Source organism: Hyperolius riggenbachi, chromosome 5, assembly GCF_040937935.1.
Source record: "Hyperolius riggenbachi isolate aHypRig1 chromosome 5, aHypRig1.pri, whole genome shotgun sequence".
Lineage (NCBI taxonomy): Eukaryota > Metazoa > Chordata > Amphibia > Anura > Hyperoliidae > Hyperolius > Hyperolius riggenbachi.
In genome coordinates, this window is record NC_090650.1 from 276,274,633 (window position 1) to 276,290,864 (window position 16,232).

Below are 16,232 nucleotides of genomic sequence, written 5' to 3' on the forward strand. Positions count from 1 at the left end.
CACTCCTCCGGCAACTACAGATGACGTCGCTGTCAGTGACTTCTCTGTATTGCCAATCAGAGAGGAGCAGAGGCGTGGCTGGGGAAAACGTGAGGGGCAGAGGAAGCAGCCAATCGGGCTGCACTACTGCATACAGGGGAGGAATATGAAATGAAGGGGAGGCACAGGGAACAGTAAAGGAAAAAAAAAAGCCGCCCAGCATTCACTGCTACTTCTCTTGCCGCGGCTCTGCGTACGAATTAGGAGCTGGGGGCAAGAGGATTTATAAATCATATTAATGTAAAAGTGTGAATGTTTTTCAATGTGCCAGGGCCTTTTTAGCATCTTTGTAGGCTTTATAAAAGAGGGATATACAAAACTATTTTTAAATTCATGCCTAACAGTTACTCTTTAAAAGAAAACATCAAGCAAAAATGTTTGCCCCATGATATACTGTACTTCCTGGGGGCTTCCTCCAGCCCCTTGAAGCCGACATTTACCACGCCTCCTCGATCGCAGTCGCCGGCGGTGCAGAGGCCGACCTCGAGGTTGTCCTTACTGCGCCTGCGTGAAGCACAGCTGTCAATGAAGTCCAGGTTGTCCGCAGGGTACTGCGCAGGCACAAAACTACTGCGCCTATGCAGTATGCTGCAGACAACGGCGCTCGCACAGGCGCAGTAGAGGTCGGCCTCTGCACACGGCGTAGACCACGGGCTGGCGGCTGCAATCGGAGATGCGACATGGGACATGTTGGCTTCAAGGGGCTGGAGTAAGCCCCTGTAAGTATATAATAGGGCAAAATTTTGAGTGATGCTTCCTTTAAGGCAGGGGTGCTTATTAAGTAGATTGCGATCTACTGGTAGATCACAAAGGACTACATGGTAGATCCTGACCCCACTACATTTTCCATTCCGTATATACAAGTGTGCTCCTAAAATTGTACATAGGTAGATCATTGTGACTTGCTATTTTTTTTTAAGTAGCTCACAAGCCGAAAAAGTGTTGGCACCTTTGCTTTAAGGGCTCTGCCTGTTCAGTAAGCAAGCACCTATTCAGTAGGAGACCTTGGGCAAGACTCCCTGACACTGCTACGGCTTATAGAGCCCGACCTAGTGGCTGCAGCTCTGACGCTTTGTGTCTGCCAGGAAAAAAGCGGGATATAAATATTGTGTGTCTTTTCTCTTCCAATGCTCTCTGATGGTCTAAACCAGGGGTCTCAAACTCAATTTACCTGGGGGCCGCAGGAGGCAAAGTCAGGATGAGGCTGGGCCGCATAAGGGATTTCACAATCCGCAGCACAAGCCCCCCGCCTTCCCCCCGTCCCTTGCATTGATTTTTATTTCAAAATCAAATTCACACTGAAGCGAACTACTTTGCCTATTTTACCTTATAGTTCGCTTCAGTACTCCCATTACAAGTAATTTGCCGTGTCCCCGCTGCAAAACGAGGGCTGAAGAGCCCCCAAATCGCCCAAGGGGCAATCCGCCGGAATTTCCTGGAAGGGGCAGAGCTTTCAGCTTCAGCTCTGCCCCTCCTGACGTCAATCGCGGCGCATCGCCACCTCTGCCCGCCCCTCTCACTCTTCCTTCATAGAGAGGGGCGGGGAGAAGCAGCGATCCGTGCGGCGATTGACGTCAGGAGGGGCAGAGCTGAAGCTGAAAGCTCTGCCTCTTCCAGGAATTGCCGGCGGATTGCCCCCCGGGCGATTTGGGGGCTCTGCAGCCCTCGTCTAGCGGCGGGGATGCGGCAGATTACTTGGGAGCACTGAAGCGAACTATAAGGAAGCTTTTGCCGGCGCGGGTCACAAAATATTGTATCGAGGGCCGCAAATGGCCCGCAGGCCGCGAGTTTGAGACCCCTGGTCTAAACGTTCATCCTACCAAAGTTCTCCTTGAGGGTTCCCCTTTCAGTGTTCTCCCTGATTGTCTCTATTTTACGGACCTATGCTACTGTACGCTACTGTTGTTTTTCTTTACGACTGTATATGTTACTGTATTTTTCTGTACCAGCACCACCGACCCTGAAGTGCCAAAACCAATTCCGGGTACAACCCCCCATTGTACTTAGCGAAATAAATTCTGATTATCAATGCTCTACCTGGTGGCCTAGTGATCCCCTTTCCATTGCTTTCCCTGTGGGTCTCCTTTCGCCCTTCCTTTTCCCAGTGCAGAGATCGGCAGCAGATTGCTGGGTAAATGACTTACCCAGCGTGAAATAAAACCCTACACGCCACTTCTCGATCCAGCACATACTAGTACCAGCGGCGATCCCCGGCTTCTAATCTTCTTCTGTGGCTGGCTAGCGATTCCTTCCGGCAGCGCAGCTGTCACGTGGCAACGTGCGAAGCGGTCAGGTGGGTAAGGACGTCACTAGGGTCCTTTAGCCCACACTAGGATCCTGCTTTCACCCATGCAGCAACAGCTCGGTAGGAACTAGCGTTCTCAGTGGAAGCAGGTGAGTGAAACTTTGGCTCACTTGTAAAGCACAAATAATATAGCGCACAAGTTGTATTTATGCACCTATTTTGATATATACTCATTAAATGTTGACATAATTAGTGGGGCATTTGATTGGAGTTATAAAGTTTTTAATTCTGCTTTAAACGCAATTGAGTTAGTCACCAGCTTTCTTTTCAGCATATTTCACAAAATTAAGGACAACGATATGGAACTACACTGGACCAAATCTGCAATGCTGCTGCGTTGCCATAGAGTAAGCTTGTTCTCCTTGGATTACTAAAGAGTCAAGATGTATATAAGTTAACTGTCACCTGAACTGATCTTTCCTGGTTGCTTCAGTTGGCAATTTTAACCCTGATTAGTGTACAGGTGAGCTGTCCTAAGGGAAGTGAGTGAAGAGCAATAGCCTATTTATTGTGAATCTTACTACTCCTGAAACATAAGCGTGCTGCACCAGTTCAGGCTACTTATGGGCATTTTCAGCCTATGGAACTATTTAGTTTTTTTTTTTATATGCCTTGTGGGTGTACTTTTTAAAATAGAAGTTTGCCCTTTGCTATATGAAGCAGAGTAACCAAGCAGCTCAGGGTGACCCAAACTACTAGGAAGCAGTAAGACTGATTCTTGTTTTGCTGAATGCCTGTTTAGTATCTTTTTAGAAAATCCTGGCATATGTTATCACACATGTGCACATCTGTCAGCCCGAGCAGGACTGGCCTCTTACTCTGCAAGACATGCATCTGCTGTAATAATGCTATAGTCTTGTAGAGGAATTTTGTTGGCTGGAAGAGGGACGCATACACAAACACATGTGGCTTCAAATTCCACTAGTTTCGTTCCTCTATTACTTGCAGACAACCCTGCTAGTCTATTTTAGAAAAGACAAGTAACATTGATATTGCTTATTAAAGCGGTATAAAACCCTGACATAATATTCAATAAAAACATGTTTTCCTACTTTTTATATGCCATACGGTTATCATATTTGCTTTTGTGCATAAGTATTATTATTTAGAAATTACAAGTTTCCAAAGTACAATTTTTTGCTCTGAGAGCTGACTTTGCATTTAATTCATAACTTTTTTTTTTTTCATCTTAAAATATACGCAGAAATGCTTTCTGACTTTTTTGTTCAGGAGAGTCTACAGTGTCAGGGAAGTGTTTCTTTACATCCCTCACTTGATACAATTAAACACGAGATAACATTATCTCTAGTTCAGATGCGTCCAGCTTTCCAGGCATTGAGCTTTTCTGTCCTGTGTTTAACCCTTTGAATGTTGTTCTCGTAAAAAAAAAAAAAAAAAAAAAATGCAGGTAGTATATAATATGCAGTAAATAATGTTTTAGAGCAAAGAAGAATTGCTAGGTTTATCTGCTTTAAAGTGAACCTAAAGTCACCCGAAAAAAATGAGATTAACTCACCTGGGGCTTCCCTCAGCCCCCTGCAGACGATCGGTGCCCTCGCAGCTCCGCTCCGATGTCCCAGGACCCGCCGGCGAGCACTTCCGGTTTGGCCGTCACCGGCCGACAGGCATGGGAACGCGAGTGATTGTTCGCGTTCCCAGCCTGTATATCGCCCCCTATGCTGCTATTGCGGCCTCCTGGCCGCAATAGCAGCATAGGGGGCGATATACAGGCTGGGAACGCGAACAATCACTCGCGTTCCCATGCCTGTCGGCCGGTGACGGCCAAACCGGAAGTGCTCGCCGGCGGGTCCTGGGACATCGGAGCGGAGCTGCGAGGGCATCGATCGTCTGCAGGGGGCTGAGGGAAGCCCCAGGTGAGTTAATCTCATTTTTTTCGCGTGACTTTAGGTTCACTTTAAGACCAGGCTGCATCAGAGTGACTACCAACCTAGGTGTGAAGAGCCCCTAGAGGCGAGTACATTTGAAATCGGCGCCGGTAGACTTGGGCGCAGGATACAGCGGTATATGGCTGATCCTGTTTCTGCACAAGTCCGGGCCGTTTTAATTACTATTCCCCCTCCAGGCCGACATGGATAGTGGGGGAATGAAATAATTCGGCTTCCAGCGATTGCTGGAGGCCGAATTATTGTTTTTTAAGCAACCTCGGCTCCGTCTTCTAAAGGAGCAGACGCTACTCACTGAGCGCTGCAATAGGAATGATTCCTATTGTAGTCTATGGAGGCGCCGGCTGCGCCCAAATCTAGCAGCGCTGAAAAGCACTGCTCCGCCTAGAGGCAACATACACACCTTGTATTCAAAACAGATGCTACAGCTATGCACTAGAGCCCTAACCTTTGAAGAAAAATGGAATGCAAACGTAAAATATCAAATGGGACAGCTAGCTAGCCATAAGGTAAACTTGCATTTTTTTAGACAGCAGGTAAAAGTGGCAGCACTTCCCAAAACAGGCTGCATCTGAATAACTACCAGCATAGGTGTGCAGAGCCTAATGACAGGTACTATACACATTTGCATTCAAAACAGATGCACCAAAATAACATTAATGGAGGTTTTTAGCTTCCAGGACAGTTTGCATGCAGAGTGTTCCATACTGGACCCTTCCTCTTTCCATACTGTGCATGTGGTTGCGTGCACACACACTTGCTTGTGCGCAGTACGGTGCCACTCATCTTCGGAAGCACTCGGGGACATGAGTGCTTCCGAAGTCTCTGGAGGCAGCAGTTTAAATGGGGGTGACGGCACTGGAATGAGGAGAACAAGAGAACTTTTTTTTTTTCCCCCGTTTTAGTCACTTTACATTTACTTTAACCGTTACACTATCCAGCTACTTCCACTTTAGGGACCCGATGGGAATCCCCACAAGCAGCTGCTTCCATTTGTAAGAAATAGGGGGATCCATCAGAAATCACTATCCACACCACCAACCAAATAGGTTTAGTAGTTTAGCCAGCAGAGGCCGAAGCAGCGCTGGTGCCCGAAGGCTGTGGGTGAGAGGGGCCTGGTATGCAATTTTAGTGTTAGGGTTTCGTCCTGGGTCCCCTATTTCTTACAAATTAGTGGGCGTGACCAAATATAGGGAATTTACCACAAGCAGGAGGTGGCCATTTGTCCATGGGGATTCCTGGTGGGTCCCCTAAAATATACTAGGTGATCCGCACACGCAATATGAACCAAGTTCAATGTTTTGATTCAAGTTAAGTGACACATTCCATTCCATATACCAAATGGTATATGGAATGGAATGTGTCACTTAACTTGAATTAAAACATTAAACTTGGTTCATATTGAGTGTGCGGATCACCTGGATTCTTTTACATGTGACTTTGATCCAGCATCTCCATGGTGGTGTGCAATTCCATACGGACTTGTGGCTAAAATATACTAGGGTCCACACAACTCCATTCATGCCTTCATAAGGCAGTGGCTGGAGTTATTCTTTAAAATATTTGTCTGTGATCATGGCTCTGGTCTGTCTATACCAGGCTTTCTCAACCAGGAACCCCAGGGTTGCTTGAGTACTTTCCCCCATCATGGGGGAAGTATAATAGAGCACATTATAATAGGGGGGACAGTAAAAAGCACTAAATTTGAGGTCAGAATTCTAATGAGCACTCTAATAAAAAGAGCTAGGATAAGACAAGACAAGACAAATAACATTTATATTGCGCTTTTCTCCTTGCGGACTCAAAGCGCCAGAGCAGAGCAGCAGCCACTAGGGTGCGCTCTATTGGCAGTAGCAGTGTAAGGGAGACTTGCCAAAGGTCTCCTACTGAATTAGTGCTGGCTTACTGAACAGGCAGAGCCGAGATTCGAACCCTGGTCTCCTGTGTCAGAGGCAGAGCCCTTAACCATTACACCATCAGCCAACTGCATAAGCAGACTGTATAACGAGGGGCACTGTAATCAGGACTGTGGAGTAGGTACAAAAACCTTCCGACCACAACTCCTCAGTTTATGAAACCACCAACTCCGAATCCAGGTACCAAAAATGGCTCCGACTCCTCGACTCTGACTCTTAAGTCTAATACTTACCAGGGCTGTGGATTTTGTACAAAAATCATCTGACTCCGACTCCTCAGTTTATAAGATCACTGACTCGACTCCAAGTACCCAAAATTACTCCAACTCCACAGCCCTGACTGTTATAGGGGGCAGTGAAATAGTCAGCCACACCTACTTTTAAGCACCATGCCCCTGGCAAAATAAAAGCAGGGGTTCCCTGACCCTGAGATCCAAAAATAATTTGCAGGGGTTCCCTGAGATCCAGAAATTATTTGCAGGGTTCCTCCACTGTAAAAAGGTTGAAAAAGGCTGGTCTATACTGTTTTCCTTTACATTTTTCACCTCTTTACAATAGATCGGGTTTGAAGTTGCCCCACAAGATTGTTGTAAGTGAAGTGCATTTTATACGACAACAATGCTAAAACTATTTTCTTACAATCCAGTCTTGTGTTCCTTTTGCAGAAAATGCCTGCCTCTTGTGAATCATTACTTGATGACATTGAAGACATTGTTTCAGCTGCAGATCCTAAACCACATGATCGTCAGTCTGCAAGGCAAAACATTGTTCCCAGAGCTCGGAAAAGAAATCAAAACACAACCGAAGAAGAACCTCCAAGTGACAGGTCAGCTATGTAAATTCAAGTTCAGTAACAAAGTGCTATTAGATAAGATAGTGTAAGGAGGAAATTAAACACTTATTAGTCCCACAATAATGGTTACACTTCAGAATGTGCAATATTACAGTATATGTTTCAATCTGATACATTTTCAGCTGCAAATTGCACTCTTGCTGCTACTCTCTCCTATGGAGGCCTGTAATTCACATACATTCCTAGACCTGTCAACAGGACAGGTGGTGGGGTGTGCACTATGCCTACAACTGGAAATTCTTAAAGTAGCTCCTGCTTATTGGGATGTCATGTAATCAGTGTTCTCCCCTGAACATAATTGGGCAGAATCAAAGAATCAACCCCCACATCCCATGCAGAGACCCCCCCCCCCCTCCCCCCATCCCCAGGTGCCAGGTGTCAGGTGTTCGCTTGCCCTTTTCCTTCATTTATGGAGAGAGACTTTTTAGCCTGAGTGAGGACAAGATAATTTCCCCATCTGCACACACAAGTGGCTGCTTTGAAGGAAGCCTATTCTTGTGAGTAGTTCATTTGCTACTATACCAACCCTGCTTATTAACAGTACTATACTATTTCGGCTCTCGAAAGTTTCCTTTTTTTTTCGGTATATAAATGTACCCACAAAAGTATAGGGTAGACAGATTTTCCAACCAATACGAATAGTTGTGGCCCACCCCCAGCAGTACGTGGCCAGAGGTGGAGCCAAAGACCGCTTCAGCTGACGATTGTTTTCCTATTTAGTGTGTGTTCAGCTGCTGCCCAATGTTATTTAAGGTCTGCCAAACAGCTTGTTAGCAGAAGTGCAAAAATGATAATACGGAAGTGCAGAATTCTCACTTTAATGGAGTGATTCTTTGTCATTTTTCAATACAAATGATTAACACCAATTATCCACCAGGATGGATTAGTCAATATGAATGATAATCGCTTTGTTTTGCTGTTGATGTAAAAATCAATTGAAACTATCGATCGGAGAGGGCAGAACATTTCAGTCGATTGGGAGCAGGTCAGGAGCAGTGGATGTTCGTTGAGCCACAGTGTTGCATTGTATTAAACAGTGTAACACTGCCAGGGACGTTGCTAAGATCGTAAGAGATCCGGGGCACTTTGGGCACTCCAGCCCAAAAATGGGTGTGGCCATGCACCAGAATGTGGGTGTGGTTTTGTGTGCGCATCATAGTTCCGTGCACGGAACTATGATGTGCGGCAGAGGGGAGGAGGAAGAAATTAGAGGAGACAGTCTGCGCATGCGCTGTAAGGACCCGCAGACTTCTTTTTCCGTGTCAAAGCGCGACTTTCTTTATGAGACGTGGTCTCAATAGAATTGAGAGCGGGCATACCAGGACACAAAGGGATTAAGAGAGGGCCCGGTGAGTGAATACTCCTCTTCATATAGACGTTGGTATGCTTAAAAACATACCCAGCGCCCCTGCTCAGTGTCCCTGCTGGTTGCTGTGGTGCCTGTATGAAGCATGCTTGGTGTTGTGGTGACCTGCTGGAAGCTATGCTGCCTGGAGCCTCTATAGGGAGCTTGCATCATTGTGTGTTCTCACTGTTTTTTTCCCCTGACACCCCCCGCCCCCAGCAGCAGGGCTGTGGAGTCGGTCCAAAAATCCACCGACTACGACTCCTCAGTTTAGGATTTCACCGACTCCGACTCCTCTAATTTGCATATTACAATTTTGTTGATTAAAAGTATGTAACATGAAATTCGTCTCTTAACTGCCAATGCTTAGGAATTTTACAAGACAGCTGAAGTGAGAAGGATATGTAGATTACTATATATATTCCCTTTAGACTAAAACTAGTCCTTGGTAAGAGTACTTGTAAAAGGTACAGACTGGAACAAAGAATATCTATCAGGCCCTAGGCAATGTAACTGTGGGTACATGTAAGAGTGATGTGCAGGTACTCTGCAGGGGAATGAGGAGATTCTTCCTCTATTACACATTCTTCATGCACAATCTGAACAAGGTTTATGGGTGACAGACCACACCTCTGTGTTCAATGTGCACAGCATTCTCAGTGGATTCCCTGCAGCTCTGTGGGGAGTGCATATGTAGAGTATAGTACTACTGTGTAACAAAGTAAACCTGAGACAGATGAAATTAAAGTTTTATACATACCTGGGGCTTCCTCCAGCCGCCTTCAGGATAATCAGTCCCTCGTTGTCCTCCTCCACCACCTGGATCTTCTGCTATGAGTCCAGGTACTTGAGCCAGTCGGGCGTAGTGCGCATGCACACACTCCGCCGCCAGGAGCATACTACACCTGTGCAGCACTATTGCGCAGGTGCAGAATGTTCCTGGCTGTGGGAGCGGCATGCGGCCGGACAGCGCTGACTGGCTGAATTACCAGGACTCATAGCAGAAGATCCGGGTGGTGGAGGACAGCAAGGGACTGATTGGCCTGAAGGGGGCTGGAGGAAGCCCCAGGTATGTATAAAACTTTTCTTTTCATCCGTCTCAGGTACCCTTTAATTCGTGGTCATCAAACCAAATTTTAACAACATATCAAATGATTTGATTTCATGAGCAAAGAGAGTGCGTACATTTGCATAAACCAGCATCAATGCAGAATTATTTCCATCTCATTGACCATCTCTATTAGTGGCACGGCTACACATCAGGCTTTATTCTTACAGCATAGATGTTATTTAGTATATATAAGAGATTCCTGTGTACACATCATATATACAGTCACAATCAGATATGTATATCTGACCTTAAAAATACGGGGACTGCTTTATTGAAGCAGCACAAGTAACTAATTTTGATTGGTTTATTTCATTTTTGTGGACTAAGCACAGCTATTACTGTATATATACTGTATATATACATTATTTTTAATGACTATTATCTGAGAACATTTTATCATATTTTCTATTTTAATTACAGTTACAAATTCATTAGGAGTCTGAGTCTGAGTCGGTGCATTTTTTCCCGACTCCGAATCCAGGCACCCAAAATTGCCCGACTCCACGACTCCGACTCCACAACCCTGCCCAGCAGAATAGCACAGCAAGGGGAGCTATTCACCTCCTCCATCTGCTCTCTGGAGACATCCTCTTTAGCGGGCGGCAGTACTCACCTCCAAGTGGCCGGAGGTGAGTACTGCTGCCTGCTGCCTATGGGACATCCGGGGCACCCCAGAATAGATTTGGGGCTAGCAACGCTCCTGAACACTGCAGATTGATTTCCTTCTGAAATCTATTAAATATTGATGTACTATATGTTTTGGGAATCAGTCTCTCTCTGACCAGATTCTGAACAGAGGGATGGATCGGGTGGGAATCTATAACTGTATGGCAACCTGAAAGTGTACCTGAGGCAAACCTCAGGTGCAAAACACGTACTTTCCTAAGAAGAGAGAAGCCTCTGGATCTTATAGAGGCTTCCTACACTGTCCCCTGGTCCCCGTTTTTTAGAGCCTGTGTGAGTATAACTGTGCCTGCACAGTAAGCGGGAGCCACTTTACTGCTGTGCAGGTGTGACTCTGCTTTTGCTTGAAGAAGTGTGCGGCCTTGATGTTCTGGAGCATCTCGGGTAGTGGCGGAGGTCTGGAGGACAGTGTAGGAAGATCCATAGGCTTCCCTCTCCTTGGGTAAGTAACTTTTCACCCAAGGTTTGTTTTGGGTTTGCTTTAAAGTGAACCAGAGACGAAGCACCCTCATGTATTTTATCATATATATTAGTGGGAACATTCGAGAAAATACCTACCCTGCTCTCTGCTTCATCTTTCTCTGCTCAGCTTGCTTCTTATCAGCCCTGATAAAATCCCCGACGGAGCATTCAGTCTGGCTTTGCTCAGGAATCATTATAGCTGAGTCATAGCAAAGCCAGACTGAATGCTCAGTCGGGGATTTTATCAGGGCTGATAAGAATCGGGCTAAGCAGTGAAGAATGAAACAGGGCAGGGTAAGTGTTTTCTCTAATGTTCCCACTGATATATATGATAAAATACATGAGGGTGCTTCGTCTCAGGTTCACTTTAAGCAATACCAGTTGCATGGCTATCCTGCTGATGCTCTGTCTGTAATACTTTTAGCCATAGACCCTGAACAAGCATGCAGCAGATCAGGTGTGGGAACCACTGATATATATGGTAATATACATGAGGGCGCTTCATCTCTGGTTCACTTTAAGCCTTCCTTCATCATCTTCGTATCTAAGAAGTCATTGCTTTCCTACGAAAGGACCTCCTCCAGAGCAGCTTTAGGCTCATTTATTGACCCTAAACCACACCTCCTGTTACATTACAGTCTGAGTAAAAATATTTTATGAAGGTTTTTGCAGTAGTGGGATATCGATTACATACCATTACTAGTATCTTTATCGGCATGTATAGTGTGTTTGAGAACTGGGGCTCTGACTGCATCCAGCATCCTTCACTCTCATCCTATAGCCTGCACAGTTGTAGGTTATGTTAAGCCTCCTTTCATAGCTTTCAGCTAAATTACTTTCATTTGCAGCTTGTGGTCACATAATATAAACAAATGTGGCTTCCAGTCAAAGTGTAGCCACAGATATGGTAAAGGTGTGGAACTACTAAAGGTATTTTGTCATTTTGATCAAACATGCCTGAAATCTTTCCTTTGCCCCTTATTTGTTCAAACACTTTCACAGTTGATCATTCATGAATTTGGATGCACTGAAAAATGTAGTGTGCCCTAGGATTGTATGAGTGGTTTTATATTCCACGGAGTATTGCATACGCATTCATAGTAGCAGATGTGTATGTGATATCTGCTGAAATGTCAAGGGGCAGAATTATATTTTTGGCCACGTGCGTGGCCACCGAAATTCTGGCTATGAATGGAGGACATCTTTGATCATAGCTGGCAGGCACAAGGAAGACACTGCAGTCTGAGCCACAAATTCTAGAAAGAAAAAATAAGACATACATACATACATACATACATACATACATACATACATACATACATACATACATACATACATACATGCTAGACTGCTTGTGGTTTATTCTTCACATTTTTGGTGTATGTGTTACAGCCAGAACCCGAAGTCTGGCCACTTCGGTTCTGGCCGGGCAAAACTAGAAGTGGCCGTCTCGCTGCGGCCAATGTGCAAAATGAATTAAGATTTCGGGATTCCCGGGTGCAATAATGTGACAAATGAAGTCTGCTCCTCGGCTCTGGCTCTGCCTATTCAGCTCTGGCAGCTGGGGTCACGCGTTGCCCCCAGAGTAAGCTGAATGCTGCAGACATTGCTTCTGCCAGCACCCACTCTGCAGGAACGAACGGCAGGATTCCCTGCCGCTACGAAAGACTCTGGGGGATGTGTGACCCGGCTGTCCAGAGCTAAAGGCGTCGGGCAGGGGGAGGAGTCGGCTTAATTTCTTAAATCTAATGCCGCCAGGAATTCAGAAATCTTAATTCATTTTGCACATTGGTCACAGTGAGGAGGCCACGTTTAGTTTTGCCTGGCCAGAACCCGAAGTGGCCAGACTTTGGGTTCTGGTCGTAACATATGCATGACATTAATGGGCTAGTTTAAAAAAAAAAGCAAGTTTACATTGAGGTTTTACCTGGCTCACTATAAAATTGTAGTACTGTACAGTGATATTTCTAATTCATTTGTAACATTGTGTTTTCTATCATTGCACAGCATCATACCGGGCACTCAGAAGATATGGATACGCACATGGGGCTGTTCACATAACAGCTCTGATGGAGAATACATGGCGGGCCAGTTAGCTGCATATGGTTACAATATAACAGGTATGAAGGAATACTTAGTTCTTGATACTTGGGGTGTAATTTTTTTTTTAGTGTTCTCTTACTAAGCCACTGTCAAATTCATCTCTTGAGTGCAGGCCTGAATCTAGGTACTGATGTGAAGTAATTCCAATTTGTAAGTACTGCTTGATCCATCATGTCAAGCAGTTAAAGAGAATCTTTGTAAACTTAGTAAACTAAAAAACCTAAAGAAACAGATACTTCCGGGTGGGGAAGCCCCTGTATCCTAATGGGGCCTCCCAAGTCTTCCTCAGCCAGCCCAATCTACCGCTGGCACCCATGAAAAGAACCAAAACAATAATATTTGCTGCTGTGCGCAGGCGCACTATCTGCTTTCCACTCTGGTTTCAGCAGAAATAGCCGAGACTGATCGGGTACGTATAGTGAATAGGAGTTCTACACTTAAAGAGACACTGAAGCGAAAAAAAAAAATATGATATAGTGAATTGGTTGTGTACTATGAATAATTACTAGAAGATTAGCAGCAAAGAAAATATTCTCATACTTTTATTTTCAGGTATATAGTGTTTTTTCTAACATTGCATCATTCTATAATATGTGCACATTACACAACACTCAGCATTCAAAATGAGTCTTTCAGAGCAGTCTGTGAAGTAATGACCTCTCCTCTAGCAGAGGAATAGTAAATAGTCCAGGAACGGTTGAGATAATAAGTCAGATAACAGCCCTCTCCATGACTAACTTAGTCGGAGAGCTTAATGGCTTGTTTGCATAGAGATAACTGGAGTTTCTCAACTCTTCCTGTACTGGAAACAATTACACTGATGTATCTGATCTTAATGTTTTATTTCTTAGCTGTGCTACACATACAAATCATAATATCATCATTTTTTTTCGCTTCAGTGTCTCTTTAACAAAGAAGGTGCTGGGATTCTGGGCATGAGGATGCCTTGAAAAACAGGAAGATGATATTCATGTAAAAGGCTTGGTATGCTTTGAAAAGTGATACCAAGCTCTAAATCAAAATATGATCTTAGATCAATTCAACTATATAATTGTTGTTAATTAAAGCCTTAATCTGAAAAGCATATATACAGATTTAAAGTTCCTGCAGGAGGGTGTCAGCTTGCTTGTCGTTTTCTCCAAACAGCACAACATACTGCTATGTGCAGTGCTTATTACTAAAATGCCATCTATTATTGTATTTATAAAGCAACAACATAAGTAGGGTACAATGTTAACCAGGGGTGTCAGAGAGGTATGGTAACTCGCTATTCTGCATGCAACATAGCACAAGGTCTCGGTCGGGGGGTCCGTGGTAAGCCACAGGGGATATTAGAATTAACAGGGAAGCCACAATAGGATCCTGAGGCTTACCTCTCTTTAGGTAAGTATCTAATTTTGTACCCGAGCTTGGCCTCGGGTACGTTTTTAAGAGAGTAATACAGTTCAGATTGCCCTAGGGCCAAATTGAAGAAGGGATCTCAGGCTGCTGGGGATAAAAAGAAAGGTAGAGACCTGAAATGACCACAGGGGCAAACAGGATACCGACTGCTTGGTGACAGATGTAGCATCATCGTTTTTAAAGGAAGGCACGTGAAAAATGAATTTTTTTTTATACATACCGGCGGCGGCGTCCGGCCGCATCAGCCTGGATCGCTTCCACGTCGCTATGCTCCCCTGCCTCTATCGCAGGTAACGGGTCCTGTCACTTCCGCCGGACGCGGCCAGTTGGACGCATGCACAGGGGCCAGTTGGACGCATGCGCCTGTGCAGTATGGAGGGAGCACACTGCGCTTGTGTCAACTGGCCGAAATAACGGGACCCGGTACCGGCGGATAGAGGCAGCGGAGAAAGGCGGCGTGTGAGCGATCCAGGCTGATGGGGCTGGAGGAAGCCCCAGGTATGTATAAATCTGTTATGCTCTTCCTCTCTGGTTCTCTTTAAAGGGTAACCCAGGTGACATGAGATAAATGTGTAGGTACAATGCCAAGCCTACAAATAGCTAGGCTGTGTTCCTTTTTTTTTTTTTTTCTTTTTCTGCCTGAAAGAGTTAACATACAAGTATGCAAGTGACAGTTTCTCTCCAGTCAGGACTAACTTTAGCAAGCCTAACTGAAACGGAATTACAGCTCTAAAACTTTCCAGAAAGAGAACAGCTTCTGAATGCATGGGATAGATAAAGCAAAAATATGAACTATTGGCCTTTTTTTAAGACACTTGAAAGGCTATTATTGAGCAGACACACTAAAACAATAAATCTACTTTTTAAGCATTTTAAAGGAGGATAGATGCAATTGTTTCTCATCACTTTATTTTCACCTCTGGCTCACTTCAAAGACCTACATATGAATTACAAAATCAAAATGACAGTCTTGTTGAAATCAACTTGTTATGGTGTTACATGCGACTAATGCGGCGTGGTACTGGCTATTGTGGAAGACAGCGGACAGGATGGTGTTGATGGAGCAATCCAGGAGTTGCGCCAACAAAGCAGTGAGACTTTAAAGAGAATCTGAAGTGAAATTAAACTTGCGATATAATGAATTGTATGTGTAGTACAGCTAAGAAATAGAGCATTAGTAGCAAAGAACAGGGTCTGATATTGTTTCCAGTACAGGAAGAGTTAAGAAACTTCACTTGTTATCTATGCAAAAGAGCTTCTCTGAGCTCTCTGTCCCAACTTGGGTCAGAGACCGTCGTATTTTCTGAAGCACTTATACAGTGGGCTGCAAAAGTTTGGGCAACCTTAATTGTCATGATTTTCCTGTATAAATCGTTGGTTGTTATGATAAAACATGTCAGTTAAATATATCATATAGGAGACACACACACTGATATTTGAGAAGTGAAATTAAGTTTATTGGATTTACAGAAAGTGCGCAATAATTGTTTAAGGCCCCGTTCACATTACAAACGCGGATGGGCACGCACGCGGAACGCAACGCGTACGAACGCACGCCATCCGCGTTTGTATGCGTTGCGTGGCTGATCCCATCACTAAAAAGTGAATGGGACAGCCACGCGTTTTGGCAAAAAATGCGTGCAGCATGCGTTCCCAGACCGCACAGGTCCGGAACGCATGCAGTGTGAACATCAGACAGTGCACTCTATGCACTGTCTGATGTCGTGCGTGTCGGCCACCTGCACGTGTTTCCAAAACGCGGCTGGAAATGCGTGCAGTGTGTAAACAAAATTAGGTAGGCGCATAAATATGGGCACCACAAAAAAGAAATAAAATCAATATTTAATAGATCCTCCTTTTGCAGAGCCACTAAACACTTTCCTGTAGGTTCCAATGAAAGTCTGAATTCTGGTTGAAGGATATTTTGGACCATTCCTCTTTCCAAAACATCTCTAATTCATTCAGGTTTGATGGCTCCTGAGCATGGACAGCTCTCTTTAACTCACACCACAGATTTTCAATTATATTCAGGCCTGGGGACTGAGATCACCATTCCAGAACATTGTACTTGTTCCTCTGCATGAATGCCTTAGTGGATTTTGAGCAGTG

General features: G+C 44.7%; 1 protein-coding gene across 3 annotated transcripts in view; it reads left to right on the forward strand.

Moving 5' to 3' along the window:
• The first annotated feature begins 2,347 nt into the window (after positions 1–2,347).
• Positions 2,348–16,232, forward strand: part of CDKAL1 (CDK5 regulatory subunit associated protein 1 like 1) — a 1,042,481-nt gene continuing 1,028,596 nt past the window's right edge. For all 3 annotated transcript variants that reach the window (XM_068236967.1, XM_068236968.1, XM_068236969.1), the window contains exons 1-3: positions 2,348–2,433; positions 6,830–6,990; positions 12,627–12,739. In XM_068236967.1, coding sequence (XP_068093068.1) covers positions 6,833–6,990; positions 12,627–12,739 — 271 coding nt within the window. In that variant the 5' untranslated portion in view covers positions 2,348–2,433; positions 6,830–6,832. The remainder of the gene's footprint in view (positions 2,434–6,829; positions 6,991–12,626; positions 12,740–16,232) is intronic.